The following is a 20,903-nucleotide window of genomic DNA, read 5'->3' as shown; positions in this document are numbered from 1 at the left end:
TCGATGGTTCAACTTACGATTTTCCATATTACGATGTTGTGAAAGCGATACGCATTCGGCAGAAACCATACTTCGAATTTTGATCTTTTCTCAGGCTAGTGATATGTGGTTCGATACTGGGCAGTGGCAGCAAGCCACAGCTCCCAGTCAGCCACGTGATCACGAGGGTAAGCAATCAATATACTTACAACCATTCTGTTTTTCACTTTCAGTACAGTACTCAATAAATTACATGAGATATTCAACACGTTATTATAACATAGGCTTTGTATTAGATGATTTTGCCCAACTACAGGCTAATGTAAGTGTTCTGAGCACGTTTAACATAGGCTAGGCTAAGTTATGATGTTTGGTAGGTTAAGTGTATTAAATGCATTTTTTTTTTTTTTTTTGGCGGTATGTGGGCCTCTCACTGTTGTGGCCTCTCCGGTTGCGGAGCACAGGCTCCAGGTGCGCAGGCTCAACGGCCATGGCTCACGGGCCCAGCCGCTCTGCAGCATGTGGGATCTTCCCGGACCAGGGCACGAACCCGCGTCCCCTGCATCGGCAGGCGGACTCTCAACCACTGCGCCACCAGGGAAGCCCAAAAATGCATTTTTAACTTAGGATATTTTCAACTTACGATGTGTTTATCAGGATGTAACCCCATCAAAGAAGTCAAAGAAGATCTGTACTACATGTATTCTGTTAAGAAGTTGTCACAGCAGTTACTAATGAAGACCTAATATGATCTCCTATTTTATAAACAGGTAAGCTAAAGTTAAGTATGGTTAAGTAAAGTTCCCAGTACAACCCAGCTTGTTACTGATGATGAAGCTGGAATTAGAACAAAGGTCGGCCTTATTACGAAGCCTGTGCCTTAAGCTATATCACACTTACTTTAAAATGGATAATAATAATTATGTCCCTGCCTGCCGAAAAGAGTTATTGAGGTTAAAGAGAATGAAAAAGTTTAAGAATTTCAGAGAAAATTCCCTAACATAGGATTCTCAATTCATTTGAGAATATATGTCATCCTCAACTGTGGCTGCATAACAGAATCACCTGGAGATTTTTCTGTTTTAATCTATTATGCCCAGGTCTCACCCAAGACCAACTGACAAAAATCTCTATTTTTAAAAAACTCTCTAGGATTGGGAACCTGATTGAGTAACTTTGATTAAACAACCATGCCCACAGAAACAAAAAATTCTGAGTTTGGATGAGCTCTAGTTTCTAACTTTTCTAACACGCAAGATATCCCTCCTCCTTATTATTCTTCTTCCCTGGGTCCAACATAGGAATGATTTTCATCTATCTGTATTTAAATAATGATGTTTCCTTTATTGTTTTTCCTTTTTTTCCCCCTTTTTTTTGGCCTCACCGCATGGCTTGTGGGATCTTAGTTCCCCGACCAGGGATTGAACCCAGGCCCACTGCAGTGAAAGCGCCGAGTCCTAACCACTAGACTGCCAGGGAATTCCCTGGTTTGTTTTTCCTAAATGCCAGACAGCTTATTACAGTATGAGGAAACCACTGAGTTAATCTGATTCCAGCTAAAATCAAATAATTTTTGCATTTCTTGTAGCCTGCAATTATCAGGTGCACCTATTAAGTTTATAAAAACATTAAGAACAGCCTGTGGATACTTAGAGAATCCAAGTTTGAGAGCCAGCGGTCTGGGTAAAGGTTGTCATTTTAGAAATGAAGAAAGTGAGGCCCACAGAGGTTGTGAAAATGCTCTACTTAGGAACAAAGACAGAATCAGCATTCAAGTCTCATTTTCAATCCAGGTTTCTTGGACCATTAGTCCAGGGCTCATATTATGATTGATAATAATCTCGGAATACAGATATAGGTTTTCCAATATTGAATTTTTTGCTTGAAAGCTCAAATTTTATCATTGGCAAGCATAGTATCAGTTTTCTTCCATGATAGGCATGCTTTGTATATTTCTGAGTACTGAAAAACTGTGTGTGGCAGATAGACTCTAAAGGTGGCCCCCATAACTTCCTCCTGATATTAACACTTGTATAATCTCCCCTTGAGTGTGGGCGGGACCTGTGATTGCTTCTAACCAAGAGAATACGGCAAAAGTGATGGGATGTACCTGATTATGTTACATAGGCCATCTTTCCCTTGCTGGCTTTGAGGAAGCAAGCAAGTCATGTTAGGAAGGCCTACACGGCAAGGAACTGAGGACGGTCTCCAGCTGACAGCAGCAAGAACTGACACCTTCAGTCTGACAACCCACAAAGAACTGGATACTGCCAACAACGTGAGCTTGGGAGCAGTATTAACTGATACTGCAGCTCTGCCTGACACCTTGATTGCAGACTGGCCCAGCAGAGGACCCAGTTAAGCCATACCCTGACTCCAGACTCATTGAAACCATGAAATAATAAGTATATATTGCTTTAAGCTTCTAAGTTTGTGGTACTATTGTTAAGCAGCAATAAATAATTACTCCATGGTGCTTTATCAGTCATCCTTTCAAGTAAAAATGGCATTCTATTTAAAAAAAACAGCTAGTTCAGCTTGCAATTCAATCTCACAAGTGCTTTTCCTCAAGAAAAACTCTATACTGCAGATACAGAAATGCTTTATGATGCATACTACCCATTTCGTCACACAGAATATTTAAAAAGAAGTGTATTCAAGGGTTGAAAGTTAATAAAATTAGAAACAATTTATTATTTCCTCAAGAATATTCTTAAGTGAAAGTGAAATTTTTCTACTGTGAGTGCTTGGTGGCCACCGATACAAAAACTACTAGTAGGGTTGGGTGGCACTGCCTTGACTCATATTAAGGCACCAGCAGTTTCACCCTCCATTGCCTTTGTACCACTAGTGCAAATGTTAACAGAGTGAAAAGGGCAAATGTCTCAGTGTTACTGTGACAATGGTTTTGACCTCACAGACTACTGAGAGTCTCAGGGAACCCCAATGGTCTGTGAAATACACCACTGCTCCAAGGCAATGCTTCTATTTTTAAAAGCACATACTTAAATGTATGTATGGATGTGTGTATGTGCATATTTTAAAAACTCTGGGCTAACCTGGATTGAAATCCCAGATCCATCATTACCAGCTGTGTGGCCTTGAGTGAATCATTTAGACTCTCTGAGCCTCAGTTTCCTCAACTATAAAATGGGGGAAATAACTGCGCTTACCTCATAAGAAAGTCATAAGAATTAAAAGAGATTAATTTATATATAGCATCTAGAACTAAGACTTACCCATGTTGACAGACTAACAAATGTTAAATATTACCATTATATATTATTTCTGTTAAAAGTTTTAAAAACTAAACTATGAAAGTATGTTTTCAAAATAAACAGCAATAATGACCTTGGAAAAATCTTCCCAATTAAGAATGCCTGGTTTAAGGGCTTCCCTGGTGGCGCAGTGGTTGAGAATCCGCTTGCCAATGCAGGGGACATGGGTTTGTGCCCCGGTCCGGGAAGATCCCAAGTGCCGCGGAGCGGCTGGGCCCGTGAGCCATGGCCGCTGAGCCTGCGCGTCCAGAGCCTGTACCCCACAACGGGAAAGGCCACAACAGTGAGAGGCCCGTGTACCACAAAAAAAAAAAAAAAAAAAAAAAACAATGCCTGGTTCAGTTTACTGTCTTAAGAATTTTGCCATTATGCAATTTTCATTACTGATTATACTTTTTTACTCACCTTTAGATAGCATAGTTTTCAATATTACACCTATTTAATTTAAGCATATTACCTGATTTATTGACAGGTTGGATAGTTAGTTCCTGCAGCTATTATTTTGGGTATTGGCTGAGCCATCATAAAGATGGTGACATTTTCTTTTTTTATACTCTAATAAAGATGTTAAAAAAATGGTATATATGTGTTAATCCCAATCTCCCAATCACAGGCTCCTTGTTTATAATAGCCCTTCCACTTTCCCTTGCTCCTTTTTTTTTTAACATCTTTATTAGAGTATAATTGCTTTACAATGGTGTGCCAGTTTCTGCTTTATAACAAAGTGAATCAGTTATACATATACATATGTCCCCATATCTCTTCCCTCTTGCATCTCCCTCCCTCCCACCCTCCCTAGCCCACCCCTCTAGGTGGTCACAAAGTACCGAGCTGATCTCCCTGTGCTATGCGGCTGCTTCCCACTAGCTATCTATTTTACGTTTGGTAGTGTATATATGTCCATGTCACTCTCTCACTTTAAAGATGGTGACATTTTCTGATAGTGATTATGTTTCTACTGGGATAGTGACTAACTATGATAGTCCACAATTCTGACTGGGTATCATAATATCCACTGTGTCCCTGATCTAATTCTGTAGTTTTAGAAACACTTACAGGTTTAGACATGCTCTGAACAGTATCAGAGCTATGTGAAGATTTAGATTCAGGATGAAATCTAGGCAAGGCAGCCACTGGATTTGATGTCGGGTGTTTGTAGTATTCACTTGTAGGCTTGAAAACATCAGTAACACCTGTATTTTAAAATTACAAAAATATTGAATATTTCTCTACACAACCAATTTTGTCAAAATATTTCACTTTAAAATTAAAATAATACAATAATACTATACCTTGACTGACTGTCTTTAATTCCTTTGAAGATGAGCTGGCAGTACCTCTGTTCAAAATATCTGTAAAAATTATATTTATTAAAAAAAATTTTATTTGAATGAAATATATATTAAGATAATAGAAAAAACTTTCCAAAAATATATCCATATATAACCAATAGTTGAAGTATATTTTTTTCTCTTAATGGTGACAGGGTTGTATATAGACCTGGGTTATTGTGACTGGAAATCAAGCCCTTCCCCAATCTCCATGCCACATTCACACCCCTAAAAGCCTGGAAGCTTCATTATGGGCAAGCTGATGGATTATCTGTACCATTACTCTTGACTTCTGAAAGGGATACCATCAGAGACTGCAGACTAAATTTAATCTAGAGTTTACAAAAGTATCTCATATCTACCTACCACACCAAAAGTCAATTTGAGCCTGACATGACCTTGTATCAGTTTAATATTGCTCACTCTTATACCCATGTGAACCCATAGCTTCTAGGTTATTGAGAAATCAAATGAAAATTTAGAAAATTGCTAATCAGGAGAAGATACAAAGCAGACAAAACAATACCATAAGACATCAAAAAATTTCCTTTTTCCCCTCCTAGTAGAAAAGAACCAGATCTCATAAAATAATTCTATAAATTAAAGGGTCACACAAAAGTAGGGTTTCTGACTAAGCACTACAGAAGTCTTCTAGGAGAAAAATCTGCTCATTCAAACAACCTGGTATTGTTTTCGTTCAGAAATTCAAGGTAAGTATTTACCCAAACCAGTAAAGAGCTATTCCTATAGTACTTTTTGGTGACTGCAGTGTATCAAACACAAGTTTTTATCCCCCCTCTTACAGTGGTTCTTTTTAAATATTTAGCTCATGTTCCATATGCTAAAGTATTTTATGGCTCACACATAAAACATCAATAAAATCATTTAAATTCTGAGTTATTTAGAAAAGAAATTTCACTGGGGTCAATTTTCTTTCTGACAGAATCACTTAAAACTAATACAGGACTTTCTTGGTGGTGCAGTGGTTAAGAATCCGCCTGCCAATGCAGGGGATAAGGGTTCGAGCCCTGGTCCCGGAAGATCCCACATGCCGCGGAGCAACTAAGCCCGTGCACCACAACTATGGAACCTGCACTCTAGAGCCCACGAGCCACAACTACTGAGTCCGTGTGCCACAACTACTGAAGCCCGCACGCCTAGAGCCCGTGCTGCACAACAAGGGAAGCCACTGCAATGAGAAGCCTGTACACCGCAATGAAGAGTAGCCCCCGCTTGCTGCAACTAGAGAAAGCCCGCACGCAGCAATGAAGACCCAATGCAGCCAAAAATAAATAAATTAATTTAAAAAAATGGATATTAAAAAAATACTAATACACATTATTCTAGTTGAGTACTAGTCATCTATAACTGATATAAATCCAATGTGAACTGTCATGCTTTCAATAAGATGATTTGAATATTGAAATATGGCAATATTTCAGTATAAAAATAATCACAGTGACTAGGAAACATTAAGAGAATATTCTGTTCCTCTATCAGCAGCAAATATGCCAACATGCCTACTTCTTTGAAGTCGCACTCCACTTAGCATCTCTCAATTTGCCACAGGAAGTGATACCGAAAATTAAACTAAATTAAATTATTCTACCTTTTATAAAACTGAATAGAAGTGCTATTCTAAGTTCAGAGTCAAGAGAAGTAAGAACTAGGCTTTCAGAAAGTTACAAACTTTTCTCTAAACTACACTATTATACACTGCCATAGTAAGCAAGAAAACACTGGTATGCTGGCTACATTCTTTGGTAAATTCTCCTGGCTTAACAAAAGTTAAGTATAATGAGGAAGAATCTGTTTCCTCATTCTCCGCTGAAACTCAGTATGTTGTTCCTCTGCATTTTACACATTTCTGATTGGACATCTTAACAAGTATCGTTAATATCTTCACTTTAACATTATAACAATGTCAAGTCTAATTACTCTACCAGAAATCCACAAAGGTACCGGACATATTCTCCTAGAAAGTGTGGATTAAGGATTAAGTGTGCTGACTGCTTGCATCATCCCAATATAGCAGCTGAAGATCAGGCCACTGTATATTCTTCATGAATATACAGTAATCAGGAGTTGCTGAAAGATGGGTGTGGCCAGAAGCTAACGGCCATGTTGGTACACAGACCAGCACCTTTTAATTTTTGTAGCCATGAATCAAGATGACTCTGATGAGGCACTTGCCTGGGTGTAAGAAACTCCATCAGAGACTAACACAAACTTATTTAGTAGTCTGATATTTTAAGCAAAGCATTCCAATACTTCCTTTTCCGGGTACATTTGGGCTTAAGGGAAAAAAAGAAAAATTAACAAATAAACAAGTAAATAGGCTACTTGGCTCCAATAAAATTATGATTTCTAATCTCAAAAGGCCTACAATGTTGTTAGGTAATCTTAACCTTTAGGTAATTTAGTTAACATTTTCCTTTTCTCTCATATGATATTTTTACCTCTCACATCTCCTTATTCAACTCCCCAACCACATTCTCTCTCTGATTCTCACAAATTCTTATTGACCTCTATGCTCTCTCTCTCTCACCTCCAGCTCCTTATAGAGTAACAAGGACATATAAGACAGCCCCAGGTTTTCCATTAGAAGCAACATCTTATAAAACTTTGCTTCACTGAAAGTGAATGCTTACTTGAAATGGCTGGTTTTGAACTTTGTATCTCTCCAACAAAGATCAGCTCATCATCATCTTCATCCTGAATTCCTTCTACTTTCTTCTGCCATGGTTCCAGCTCTTCTTCTTCACATTCCATGAACAGTTCTGCCATTTTGGAATTATCTAATTTTTCAAAAAGAGAGAATCAAATTTTATTTTTTAAATACTTTTTTTGCAATACATAGTATGATATTTAAGATGTACTTTAATATTCTGATAGCAATTACTGAACTGATATTTGTCAGTAAATGGTAACAGAAGTATGAAACTTGGAACTCAACCTCTAATATCTAAACTAGTAAAATTAATCTAGCTAGATAGATAATGGATGACAGTAGTTATTTACAGTGGCTAATAAATGTTAGGAACAATCAAATCCAATCAAAGTGAGTTTCAGTTTTATGACTAGAATATGATTATATCCATGAAAGGATTGTACCTATTATCTGAAAACCCCCCACAAACTTCTGTATTAACAAAAGGGAGATAAACTGAGAATAAGAAGCAACAGGTGGGAGATATGCTAGAAAAACTGAACCAGATTCAGGGATACCAGGCACAGGACAAGGCAGGAATGAGATGCTGGAATGAAAATAGGATAATTAAGTGAGGCTTATTCCATCCCAGAGCAGATTACGTATTTCTCACCTGAAGAAACTAAGTAAAGAACATACTGTGGATACCACCAGCCTACAAGTGCTGACCAATCACACAGAGCTACTAGGAAGCATTTTAGTGCCTCATTCTTAAATATGGATAGACACCCAATAAGCCCCAGAAATATGACTAAAATCTCCAATGTGAAAGACCAAAGTAATAAAATGGACCAAAAGATATTAAAGAAAACACAGATAATACAGAGAACAAGAGAAAACATTAGAGGCTGTAATTAGCATTTTTAAAGAGATAAGATAGGAATGTTATAAAAAGTAATATTCTCAAAGCAAAAAGATTAAAAATAAAATAGCCAAAATTCAGTAAAGAAAAATAAAATGCCAAAATTGAGTAAACAGCCCGTAAGTGGAACTAAAAGTCAAAAAGTATACATATACTAAATAGAGAAGACAAGTTTGTTATAAAATCAATTTCAAAGGTACAACTCACGTAATAAAGGCCCAGAAAAGAACAGAGAAAAAAGGGGGTATAATCAAAGGAAAAATACAAGAAAAATTCCCAGTTCTAAAGGACATAAATCTCTAGATGGAAAGGATCCACCAGCACCTAGCACAATGATCAAGAAAAAAACCTACAGTAGATGGACAAATCATGAAATTTCAGAATGCTGGAAATAAAGAGAATATCCTAAAATCTGAGAGAGCGAGAGAGAGAGAGAAGAAAGTTGGAATAATGATTTCAAAAGTCTTAGTAAAAATAATTTTCAATTTAGAATTTTATACCCAGCCAAGATTTTCGTCAAGCATGAAGTTACACATTCTTTCATCAAGAATAAAGATCCATGGTACTTCCCCGGCGGTGCAGTGGTTAAGAATCCGCCTGCCAATGCAGGGGACACAGGCTTGAGCCCTGGTCCGGGAAGATCCCACATGCCACAGAGCAAATAAGCCCGTGCACCACAACTACTGAGACTGTGTGCCACAACTACTGAAGCCAGTGTGCCTAGAGCCTGTGCTCCGCAATAAGAGAAGCCACCACAGTGAGAAGCCAGCACACTGCAACGAAGCGTAGCCCCCGCTCGCTGTAACTAGAGAAAGCCCATGCGCAGCAACAAAGACCCAACACAGCCAAAAATAAATAATGAATAAAATAAATAAAAACGCAACCTTTAAAAAGAAAAAAGAATAAAGACCAGCAACATCACACAAAATTTACCTCCCATTCACCCTTTCTATCTTAGGAAGACCCCCATCAAAATATGAGACTTAAGGAGGAAGACACAGAATGCAGAAAACATGACATTCAACACAATACAAAGACAAAGGGAAGTCCCAGGACAATAGCTGTTCAACAGGTCTAGAGAGCAACCAGCCAGAGTAGAGACGACCATTACTCCCAGGAGGAATGTCTCTAGGAGACCAAACACACACATAAACACACACACACACACAGATTAACAATCAAATTGTTAGATTACCTGACAAGTTTTACCATATAGAAAATCAACTTAAGAGGCTACAGAAGGGTGTGAGAAGACTTGGCTATAAATTTTAATAAAATTTAGCAAATTTTAAAAACCAAAAAATTTAAATTGCTGGATATAAAAAAAAAAGGAAATGTATCCATAATATATTATTACCATCGTATCAATACTATGCTCATCAGCAAACAATATTTGTTATAGTCATCACAATAAAAACATCAAATATGATTTAACCAAAAATTGAGATATAACTACATTGGGAGGTGCTTGGGGGTGGTGGTTAAGTGTACGAAAACTAAAACCCTCCTATTTCTTAATGGAAAAATCATTAGATAATGGCAAAAACTGATGATTCAAGAGACAGCAGTACATATTTCAAAAATTTAGAAATATGAAACTAATTATTAGAAAAACAGCTAAACTATTCAAAGTGGATGCCTTGAAAAAAACAGGGAGTACGTAGGCCCAAAACACATGCACACCTCTCTCTTGCTTGCTCTCTCACTTTTCAAGAATCTGTGGGTATGCAACCTATAAATTTCTGATTGTCTTTTTTAAACTATGTATTATTTTTAAAAATGCACCCAAATTAAAATAATAGCAATGAAGATGGATATAAGTGGCACTAGATATATGGAGTAAGATGTGGATGGGGTAACAACTTTGAAAAAATAAAAACAAAACAAAATAATAGCTCTAGAGTTCTGGCTTAGACAATGATATCCTTTTTTTATTAGACAATGATATCTAAAATTTACCTTTTAAATTAAATAATTTCTAAAGGTAATTTTACTAGATTAAAACAATGTCATTTCTACTTCTGACTCAAAATTAAAAGGTACTATGTGAATATAATGATTTGGGGATGGCATACAAAAGAAACACGTTAATAAATTGGTGCTATTTTCTAACAAATTTTTAAAATGTAGTTTCCCCTTCTATACAAATAATTTCTTAGCATAGTGTTGTTTAATGCTTAGTAGTTCACCTACCATAAAAGAAAATAAAAAAATCTTCCACCCTCCCAAATGTAACCAATTTTAAGAACCTATCTCTTTTCTAAACCTTACTTAAAAAATATATACAGAATGCTCTAAGTGAAATAATTAAGTGTAATTCATAGTTTAGCATTTGCATATTGTGTCCCTCAGAGCCCTCATTTGTACTGTTTTTTCCATCTAAAATACCCTTCCTCCTTACCTTATACTGTCCATATTATTCAAGTATAGTAGAAAGAGCATGGACTTGACATCAAATTGAATAGCTCAAATCTTCATTGCACCCTTTCTAATGTAACTCTGGAGAAATTACTTGAATCTGTTTCCTCACCTAAAATATGGGTGTAATATCTACCTAATAGAAGTGGTAATGTAGATTTAGGGAAAAGCTATATAGGTATCTAACTTCAAGCAATACTCAACAAAATATTAATTCCCTACTCCTTCCCAACTCTTGGTTCAATTGTAACTCCTCGATAAACTATTAGACCCTGTTTTTCTTCCACCTTTTACTACACTGACAGCCTATGCCAGGCAACTCAGAATATACTATATACAATCTCAAACTGCTATTTCTTAATGTGTCTTAACTGTACATGTCTAACTCCAAAGTAAGCTCCTTGAGAGTAAAGAACATATTTTCTTCTTCCTTTACATTTCCTTTTACACACAGTAGTCTACTGGATATGCAGTATGCACTTAACGTATGGTAATCTAAGGGCTAAGGAACTAGGCAAAGTCAGGCAATGCCAAATTAAAAAAAATGAGAGACCCATGTATACTGATAATAAAGAAATTTATATCTACGTTAATACCATGGTCTTAATGCCATGTTGATACATAGGTCTTCCTCATTCTTTTTAACTGGGTACCGTCACTGTCAATATATTCAAGATAGATGGTTGAGTAAAAAATTGTAAGGGCACATAATAGCATATATAGTATGATCTTATTTAGAAATAATTTATTTTTTGTCTATGCATAGAAAAAAGTCTGTGATTATGTATACCAAACCGATAATAGTAGTTATTTCTGGAAATGAGGAAGAAACACTTCATTTCTACTTTACTGACATTTTTATTGTATGTATTTCTTTTATACTATGGTATTACTTTAATAAATTTAAGTGTTTTTGTGTGTTTTTTTTAATGTGCCCACCTCTGTCTGTCTCACCTTTTCTCATGAAGTAAGGTTATCAGTACAAGACCCAAGTACACTAGTATCACTTGCAGCAGCAATACTTACTTTTTGGTTGAAAAGGGTTGTCGTTGTCCATCAAGTTGCAGAGTCACCTAAGCATTAACACATGACATCAATCAATTTTATGAGTCACTTTAAGTAGCACCAAATATACTGAAACATGATACTTGGGATTCAGAAATCTTGGGTCTAATTTCAATCTCCAGAAACTCACCATGTGACTCCAGACAAGGTAGCAAGGTAGCTCTTAGTTTTCTGCCCTATAAAATAAAGATACTTACTATTAGGGTGGATTTATTAAATTAAATGTACACACATTAAATATTTTTCTCTACAAAAAGTGTACCTTTTGAGTTTGATATACACATGCTACTCACTTTCCATAATTGGTTCATTCCTGAATGAATGCAAATTTTGTAAATTAAATGCTGAATGTAATAAGCATTTATTATTTGAAGAAATCTGAAACTATTAAATTACAAATAATTTTTGAAAGACACCCTTCTGTAAATGAGCAATCACCCTGTAATACATGCTTTAGTAAATCTGAATTTTGAAATGCTAAGTAACATTGACCTTTAACTGTTGCTCTTTACATTTCAGAAATAAATTAATATTATAAAAAAACACATTCAAAGAAATTTTTAGGTTTTGTTTCTTATCAACGCTAACTGAAAGGAACAGAAAATTAGTTGGATACACTTTATCATAGATTAACTCATTAAAAATAATTACTCATTGCCTCTGTACTCAATGTAATGTGCTCAGTTCTAGGGAAAAAATTAAGATGAATAAATCATAGTCCTTGCCTTCAGAAGTTTACAATCTAATGTCTACGTTTCTTTGGGCTTTTTAAAAAGCTGTTACATTAAACATTTTCAAAAAAACATTTAAATTGCTTTCTTTAAAACAGGAATTTCTGTTCTGAATTCTCATGCATATACACATTTTTTTACATACAAGATAAACATGCTTAAAAATCTATTTCAGCTATTTTAAAAAGTTAAAACTTAAACATCAATACTCTAAAGTATTAAGATAAATAGAGTTAACTGAGTTTCCACTTTATTTGTCATAATCCTCAGAGTAGCAAAAGCAAGCTTTCTTGCTTTTTCCAATTCCAAATCATTTAGACTGAATTAGGTCAAAGGAAAAAAACGACTTTAACTCCAGAAGAACTTACTGGTATAAATGTTTGAATTACTATTACAAGAATCTCTAGTGAATTCTGTACTTAAGTAAATTCCCCTATTTCTGAGGTTTGGCTAATTAAAACCTCTGAACTTAATTATCTGAATAGTTATTGCTTGTCCCTAAACGAGAATTAAGGTAATGCATATGTCAAGTAGATAAATACACGACAATTCTTGCTCAGCATTAAGGACCTACTGCTACGAAGAATATAGAACATTTTTTAAGTCACAACTGTACAGCATTTGAGACTCATATAGAATCCTTTTATTAAATGATCATATACAATATCTATTGGTACAAATACCCTAAATTGGTACTAAATGTACAAGTAGTCTATATAAACAAGTCATATCCACTGCCCATGACTACAGCGGTATCTTTTGAGGCTGATAGCAGCCACCAAGGAGCCTCAGTTGGTACATTCATAAACACTCTCAGATGCCATTAGATCCATAACTTCAGTCTAAAGCTGTGCTATCCAATAAGGTAGTTGAGCCCCCCCAAAACTAACAGTTTTGGTGGCAAGGCAAGGAATTCCATGGGACATTAAATCATCTGTTAGAGAAACGGAATATCTAGCAAAATATGCAAGAAGTAGCTTAGAATACCTGTAAGGGCAACTCCAAAGGGTCTCTAGGTTCTGCAACTCAGAGTTGGCACCAAAATAAGCGGAAAAGAACTCTCCATCTCAGCTGCTGACAAGTAACTGACTAATTCCAAGTAACTGACTAATGAAAGACCTCCTCCAGCACAACCCATTCAGTTTTTGGAGACTGCATGTATAAATAATTATAATTTACATACATATATTTTGTTTCAGCTTTTATACATCTAAAATTCAACTATCTTTTAAGAGTTAATTCTACAAAAATTAAAAAAAACATTAGTGGATTAAAATAGTTACAATAGTAAATTGTATGTTATGTGTATTTTACCACAAAATAAAATGTTTTAAAAAGTAATAGATACAATTTCACACCCACTAGGATGGTTATAACCAAAAAGACAAACAATAACAAGTGCTGGCAAGGATACGGAGAAATTGGAACCCACATACACTGCTGATAGGAGTATAAAATGGTGCAGACACTGTGGAAAACACTTTGGCAATTCCTCACAAACTTAAAGTTACCATATGACCCAGCAATTCCACTCCTAGCAAGAGAGAATTGAACACGTATGTCTACACAAAAACTTGTAGATGAAAGTTCATAGAAGTATTATTGATAATAGCAAAAAGTAAACAACCCAGGGCTTCCCTGGTGGCACAGTGGTTGAGAGTCCGCCTGCCGATGCAGGGGACATGGGTTCGTGCCCCGGTCCGGGAAGATGCCGCAGAGCAGCTAGGCCCGTGAGCCATGGCTGCTGAGCCTGCGCGTCCGGAGCCTGTGCTCTGCAACGGGAGAGGCTACAGCAGTGAGAGGCCCGCGTACCGCAAAAAAAAAAAAAAAAAAAGTAAACAACCCAAATGCCTGATTAATGGAGAAACAAAATGTGATATATCTATACAATGGAATATTGTCATAGAAAGGAATGAAGTACTGATATATACTACCAAATGGATGGATGGACCGACCTTGAGAACATTATACTAAATGAAAGAAACCAGTCAAAAAGACCACATATTGTATGATTTCATTTATATGAAATGTCCAGAAATGGCAAATCCATAAAGGCAGAAAGTAGAGTAGTGGCTGCTTAGGGCTGGGAGGGTTGGGGGGAAAATAAGGAGTGACTTCTAATGGGTATGGGGTTTCTTTATGGGGTGATTAAAAAAATGTTTTTTTGGTTTTTTTAAAAAATAAATTTATTTATTTATTTATGGCTGCACATCGGCTTTCTCTAGTTGCGGTGAGTGGGGGCTACTCTTTGTTGTGGTGTGCAGGCTTCTCACTGCGGTGGCTTCTCTTGCTGCAGAGCTCGGGCTCTAGGCGCTTGGGCTTTCAGTAGTTGTGGCTCACGGGCTCTAGAGCACAGGCTCAGTAGCTGTGGTGCACGGGCTTAGCTGCTCCGTGGCATGTGGGATCTTCCTGGACCAGGGCTCGAACCTGTGTCCCCTGCATTGGCAGGCAGATTCTTAGCCACTGCACCACCAGGGAAGTCCGAAAATGTTTTTAAATTGATTGTGGTGATGGGTGCACAACACTGTGAATGTACTAAAATCACTGAATTGTACATTGAATGGGTGAATTGTATGTTATGTGAATTATAGCTCAATAAAGCTGTTAAGCATATAATAAGCTGGTAGGATATAAGCCTGGTGGTGATGGAAGTCCCTATGTGGAGAAAGACTACCTAAGAAAGACGCCAACAAAGAGAATAGCAAAACCATAAGATTATGGAGTAGAGAAAAAGAGGGTAGGACAGGGAGACATTCAAGTTCTTTTGCTACCATTTAAACACCTAAGCCATGCTTGGAGGCAAAGTACCTACTAGAACTTTTCAGTTAAGAGAGGGAATAACTGTTCATTTCTGGTCAAACTACTTTGAGTTAAGTTTCTGGTACTTACATTCAATTCAAGATTAATAATACACTTTCCAACAAATTACCCCAACATTTTTGAAACTAACAGACCTCTGGGAAAATATTTATATTCCAGATGGTACAAGAAAGCTCTAAAACAATACATTGTTTTGCTATCTAAAATATTAACATAAGCATACTCCAAGGATCATCTGAATGACTACCTTATAACGAAGCTCAGTCACATAATTTCAGTACTCACATTTTAAAAAACTGAGATATAACTGACATACATTATATTAGTTTCAGGTGTACAACACAATGATTTGATATATGTGCATATGCAAAATGATCACCACAGTAAGTCTAGTTAACATCCATCACCACATATAGTTACAATTTTTTTTCTTGTGATGAGAACTTTTAAGATCTACTCTCTTAGCAACCTTCAACTATACAATAGTCTTAATAACTGTAGTCACCACACTATATTACATCCCCAGGACTTACAACTGGAAGTTTGTACCTTTTGACCACATTCACCCAATTTTGTCCCCCCCCTCCCCCAACCACCAATCTGTTCTCTGTATCTATGAGGTGTGTGTGTGTGTGTTTTTAAAGATTCCACATACCAGTGAGATTATATGTTATTTGTCTTTCTTTGTCTCACTTAGCATAATGCCCTAAAGGTCCATCCATGTTGTCGCAAATGGCAGGATTTCCTTCTTTTTTATGGCTGAATAGTATTCCACATTTTCTTTATTTGTTCATCCAAAGATGGACACTTAGGTTTTCCCATGTCTTGGCTATTACAATAATATTATAACATTATATTACAATAATGCTGCAATGAACATGGGGGTGCAGATATCTTTTTGAGTTAGTGTTTTCGTTTCCTCTGGATAAATACTCAGAAGAGGAACTGTTGGATCATACCAGTACTCATGTTTTTGTCTGTATTTACTACTGCATTGTCATCAAGTACTATCACTTTTACTGCTGCTGGCTAATAATAAAAGAACAGAGGGAGGGAATATCTAAATGATGCATTTATACTAAATGCAAGGAAAATGACAGTATTTATGGTTAGCTAGAGAAATGAAGGTATTGAAAACGTTTAAACAGAAAAATCTTGCTACTGTTTAGACAGATATGAATCATGGATATGAAAAACTCAAAAAAGTAGTCAGTGACTTTGTTTCACCAAAATACATTATTCAATGTATTAAAGTTGATTCGAATGGCATTGATTTTGCAGTTTTGATTATTTTGTTTTATGATTGTACAAGAACTCGAAGAATATTTAAACATTTTAAGAGGGTGTCTGTGAAAATGTTTTCCTTATAATAGGAATTAATTGGTACCGTATTCAAATCCAAGAAACACTGGATTATACCTTGGTTTCTTAGACAATTTCACTGGCATCTTAACAATTCAAACTCTCAAACCAGGTTTTGGGAATAAATCACATATAATTTAGAAGGAAAATATAGACTCATCATCTTTTCTTTGTCCAAGAAGCTTTTATATTGTGGAAATGATTTATTTTTTTGAAAGCCTGAACACATGAAGTCCAGGTACATTTTGGGCAGATTTTTAATAACTCTACTATTTCCCCCCTAATTTAAGTTCTCAACTTTTGTCTGTTGACTTTCATACTTCATCTATATGTAGAAAATAGCTAGTTGACGCTAAGGTTTAAAATTCATTAGCATAATACTTTGCAAAGATTGTCTATATTTTAAAACATTTTAAAATTAGCTCTTGGGATGGACCACCCCTCTAATAAAATTTACTTTCTGCAAAGTAATTTTTAGATCATATTCAGGGTAAAGATTTTATCTATGTTTTTATTGTAATCGATATGTAAAAGATATAACCTGGAGAAAAGACAAATGCATAATTGGCCTTTCAAAGACGAACTATATAATAAATGTTTTAATAAGTTTCATAAGATATTCTTTAAAAAAATTATTTATTTATTTGGTTGCACCATCTCTTAGTTGCAGCAGGTGGGCTCTTTAGTTGCAGCACGTGAACTCTTAGTTGCAGCATGCATGTGGGATCTAGTTCCCTGACCAGGGGTCAAACCAGGCCCCCTGCATCGGGAGCACAGAGTCTTATCCACTGTGCCACCAGGGAAGTCCCTTTCATAAGATATTCTATAATCATTAATTCCTAAAGTAATTTCAGGGAGTATATATTCTTAAGTAATTCACATTTTAGAGAAGTAAAACTGATCCACTGGGAAAATATCAAGTAAAAATATGGAGCACAATTATGGGAATACTGGACACAGGGGCTGAATGACTGAGTGGGAATTTTAAGTCTACCACACTTTCTGGTTGCCAAACCTATAGGATATTTAACTGGCCTCTTTGTTTTTGTTTTTTTGTTTGTGGCCTCTCCCGTTGCAGCGCACAGGCTCCGGACACGCAGGCTCAGCGGCCATGGCTCACGGGCCCAGCCGCTCCTAGGCATGTGGGATCTTCCCGGACTGGGGCACGAACCCATGTCCCCTGCATCGGCAGGCGGACTCTCAACCACTGCGCCACCAGGGAAGCCCTAACTGGCCTCTTTGAACTTAGTTTTTCCATCTGTAAAATGAAAACAGTAATACCTTCCTTGCAGCACTACTGGAAGGTTAAATGAAAAATTACTGTACAATACTTCGCATTATTTTGCTCAACTTTTCCTTCTTTACTGAAAATCATACAAGTTGATGAATATAAGCACTAAAAAGAAACAAAATTCTAGTTCATGTATAGAACTGTTAAATACTGTCACAAAGAAAGAACACCAGATCAGCAGTTCTCAAACTTTTTTGGGCTCAGGTCCACTCTTCATTCTTAAAACTTACTGAGGACCCCAATGAGCCTTCTGTTTATGTGGATTATATCTATTGATACTTACCATATTAGAAATTGAAACTGAGAAAAAATTTAATATATATTAACTTATTTAAAGTAATAATAATCCCATTACATGTCCATATAAATATTTTTAATTAAAATAACCAATTTCAAAAACAAAAAATTTAAGGAGAAGAATGACAATGATTTACATTTTTGCAAATGTCTTTAATATCTGTCTTAACAAAAGACAAGTGGAGGGCTTCCCTGGTGGCGCAGTGGTTGAGAGTCCGCCTGCTGATGCAGGGGACACAGGTTTGTGCCCCGGTCCGGGAAGATCCCACATGCCACAGAGCGGCTGGGCCCGTGAGCCATGGCCACTGGGCCTGCGCGTCCGGAGCCTGTGCTCCGCAATGGGAGAGGCCACAACAGTGAGAGGCCCGCGCGCAAAAAAACCCCCAAAAAACAGTGAGAGGCCCGCGCAAGTGGATTCTTTTATCAGCTTCTGGAATGTATTTTTTGTTCTTCTAAGTACATACAAAGAAGTACACCATGTCTAAACACTTATTAAATACCTAATAAAACTGGTTTCACTATTTCTTTATTCTTATGTAAATTATTTCTAAAATGGCTTATAAAAGATGAAATAAAAATTGTCCATTGGACCCAGATGGTACATAGGTATGACTACTTTTCCTGATATACTATTATTTAAAACACTCCTTAAAAGAAAACTGCTTTGCAATGAATGAATTTAAAAAGTCTAGACACATGTTTGATACAAATTACTGAGTAAAACAAGTCTTCTGGGGTCATTATTTAAAACAACCTGACTGAAAATCATATATATTTTAAGTCCTTCTCTGAAGCAAGAAGAAAAAATATTCAGGGCTACGTATTTAATTAGTGAATATGTCAAATATTTCTGATCTTTGAAAAGTCACTTTTGAAATAAAATACATTTTCAATATAAATTTCCAATATCCTATCTGTCACTAAAACTATGGGTTACTTTCTATTCACAAAAATTGCTATTCATTTAGGTATTGCCCCTGTCCAACTGGTATAACAAGAACGACAGAAAAATTTGGGTATGGATCTAAATGTCCTCTTGAATAAAGAAAACAAATTGGATAGAAGAGGAGGTACAGAATTATATATCCTTTCCCCTCACTCTCTTCCACTAAGAAAGCTGATGCTGAGAAGTAAAACCCTGGGCTGAAAAAATCAGATTGGACTAGAAAACTTAACTGGGGAAAAGGGGTTGAAGAGAAGAAGCTGAAATTTGGATCTCTTCAACGTAGAACTTTTTTCAACTTTTCAACATGCTTGGAAATAATAACAATATTATTTAAATACTAAAAAAGTTGAAAAGATATGAAGTCTTTAAAAAATATTTTACTGAAGTATAGTTGATTTACAATGTTGTGTTGATATGAAGCCTTAAATATTTTAAATATAAAGGAAAAGAATTGAAAAGTGTTACTTATATATTTTAGGTGAGTCTCCATGCTTATTCTCCTTGACCACCTCACTCTCATAAAAAATGGATCACAATATAGTGAATTAAGCACTGGGTGAGGAGTCAGAAGACCTAGGTTCGAGAATTGGTTCTATCACTCCTAGCCACATGACCTCAGTAAAGTCTCCTCCTTGAGGCTGTTTCCTCACCTTCTAAACAGTTCTATCAACACCCCACAGCCCACCTCAAAAGAGGTGATAGCCATGAAATATACAAATGCAAGATACAACTGCAGTGGGACTTGTACAAATGTTAAAACATCAAGGGCACACAGCCTTAATTTTATAAGCAACCCAGTGTCTTCATAGGCTTAGTAAAGCTTCTGCTTAAGGAGACAGTTTGAGTTTTCACTGTAACCCCCCAAAGCAAGACACATTACAAATGCTAAGACCAGACCTCTGTAGTTAAAACTCTACTTCTTGGTTTTAATTTTATGTTTAATGGCACTAAAAGGCATTAAAAATCACAGTTCAAACCTGAAAATAATAAAAGCAAAATTTAAGTTCACAGATTAAAAAATCTTTGCAAACAAAGAGAACTCCTTGGATGTAGACCTCCTGTGCTTGTAGAAGCTGGTTCACTTGACATTTTCTGCTCTGATTTCTCCTTTTTAAAAAAAAGCATTAAAACTTGGGATGAGTTAAGAGGAACTCCCTCCGTGTCTAGAGAAGGATAAAACCTCAGAATGAGATAATTTTTTCCATCTCATTAAGTAAAACCTGCAAAGATCACTGTTAAAAAACTGTGTCTCTAACTCCACGTTTCTCCTCAGGGCTCTTCTCTAGACAATAACGGAATGGAGCACGATTTCTATGACGGAGGAGCGAAGTCCCTTTGGCAAGAACAAGGGTGTGAGCATTGAATGACCAGTAACCTGGGTGGGGGGGAATCAGGACAGAAAGGAGGGGCCCAAGAGACCAGAAAGTTCAGAACCCTCTCTGGTCTCTATTCCCATGACTGAAGAGCCGTGGGGATGGGCGGGTCTCGCCAAACATCGGCATCATATATACAAAAGACCAAAGGGAGTTGCCTCCAGAAAGAAAAGCCAAAACCAAGCTGGGACCGACCGACACATAGGCCCCGGAAGGTGAGGAGGCAGTAGTGGCAACCGAGTGACCCTGGCCCTCAGGCCGCCAAACGCTGCCGCCAAGCAGCTACCTTTCCGAGATGCCTCCCCCCGCCGGACTGGTGCAAGATGGTGGCCCACCCGCCACCGCGCCGCCAAGTCCGTCCCCTCCCCCGCGCCCTGGGCCATCCTGGCAACGCACGCCAGCATCCAGACCCTCGACCTGCAGTCCTCACGGCCGGGCCA

The 20,903-nt window shown here is 36.8% G+C and overlaps 1 protein-coding gene across 1 annotated transcript in view; it reads right to left on the bottom strand.

Annotated features, from left to right (window-relative positions):
• ZNF280C (zinc finger protein 280C) overlaps positions 1-20,903 on the bottom strand; it is a 65,592-nt gene that overhangs the window by 33,175 nt on the left and 11,514 nt on the right. The window contains exons 2-6 of the mRNA XM_022561523.2: positions 11,774-11,819; positions 11,605-11,651; positions 7,240-7,386; positions 4,550-4,609; positions 4,314-4,450 (exon numbers count right to left, since the gene is read on the bottom strand). Of these exons, the coding sequence (XP_022417231.1) occupies positions 4,314-4,450; positions 4,550-4,609; positions 7,240-7,386; positions 11,605-11,635 (375 nt within the window). The 5' untranslated portion in view covers positions 11,636-11,651; positions 11,774-11,819. The remainder of the gene's footprint in view (positions 1-4,313; positions 4,451-4,549; positions 4,610-7,239; positions 7,387-11,604; positions 11,652-11,773; positions 11,820-20,903) is intronic.

This window comes from Delphinapterus leucas, chromosome X (assembly GCF_059928025.1).
Source record: "Delphinapterus leucas isolate spDelLeu-1000000601 "Yukka" chromosome X, BTC_Dleu_Yukka2, whole genome shotgun sequence".
Classification (NCBI taxonomy): domain Eukaryota; kingdom Metazoa; phylum Chordata; class Mammalia; order Artiodactyla; family Monodontidae; genus Delphinapterus; species Delphinapterus leucas.
This window is presented reverse-complemented; position numbering and strand designations above follow the sequence as displayed.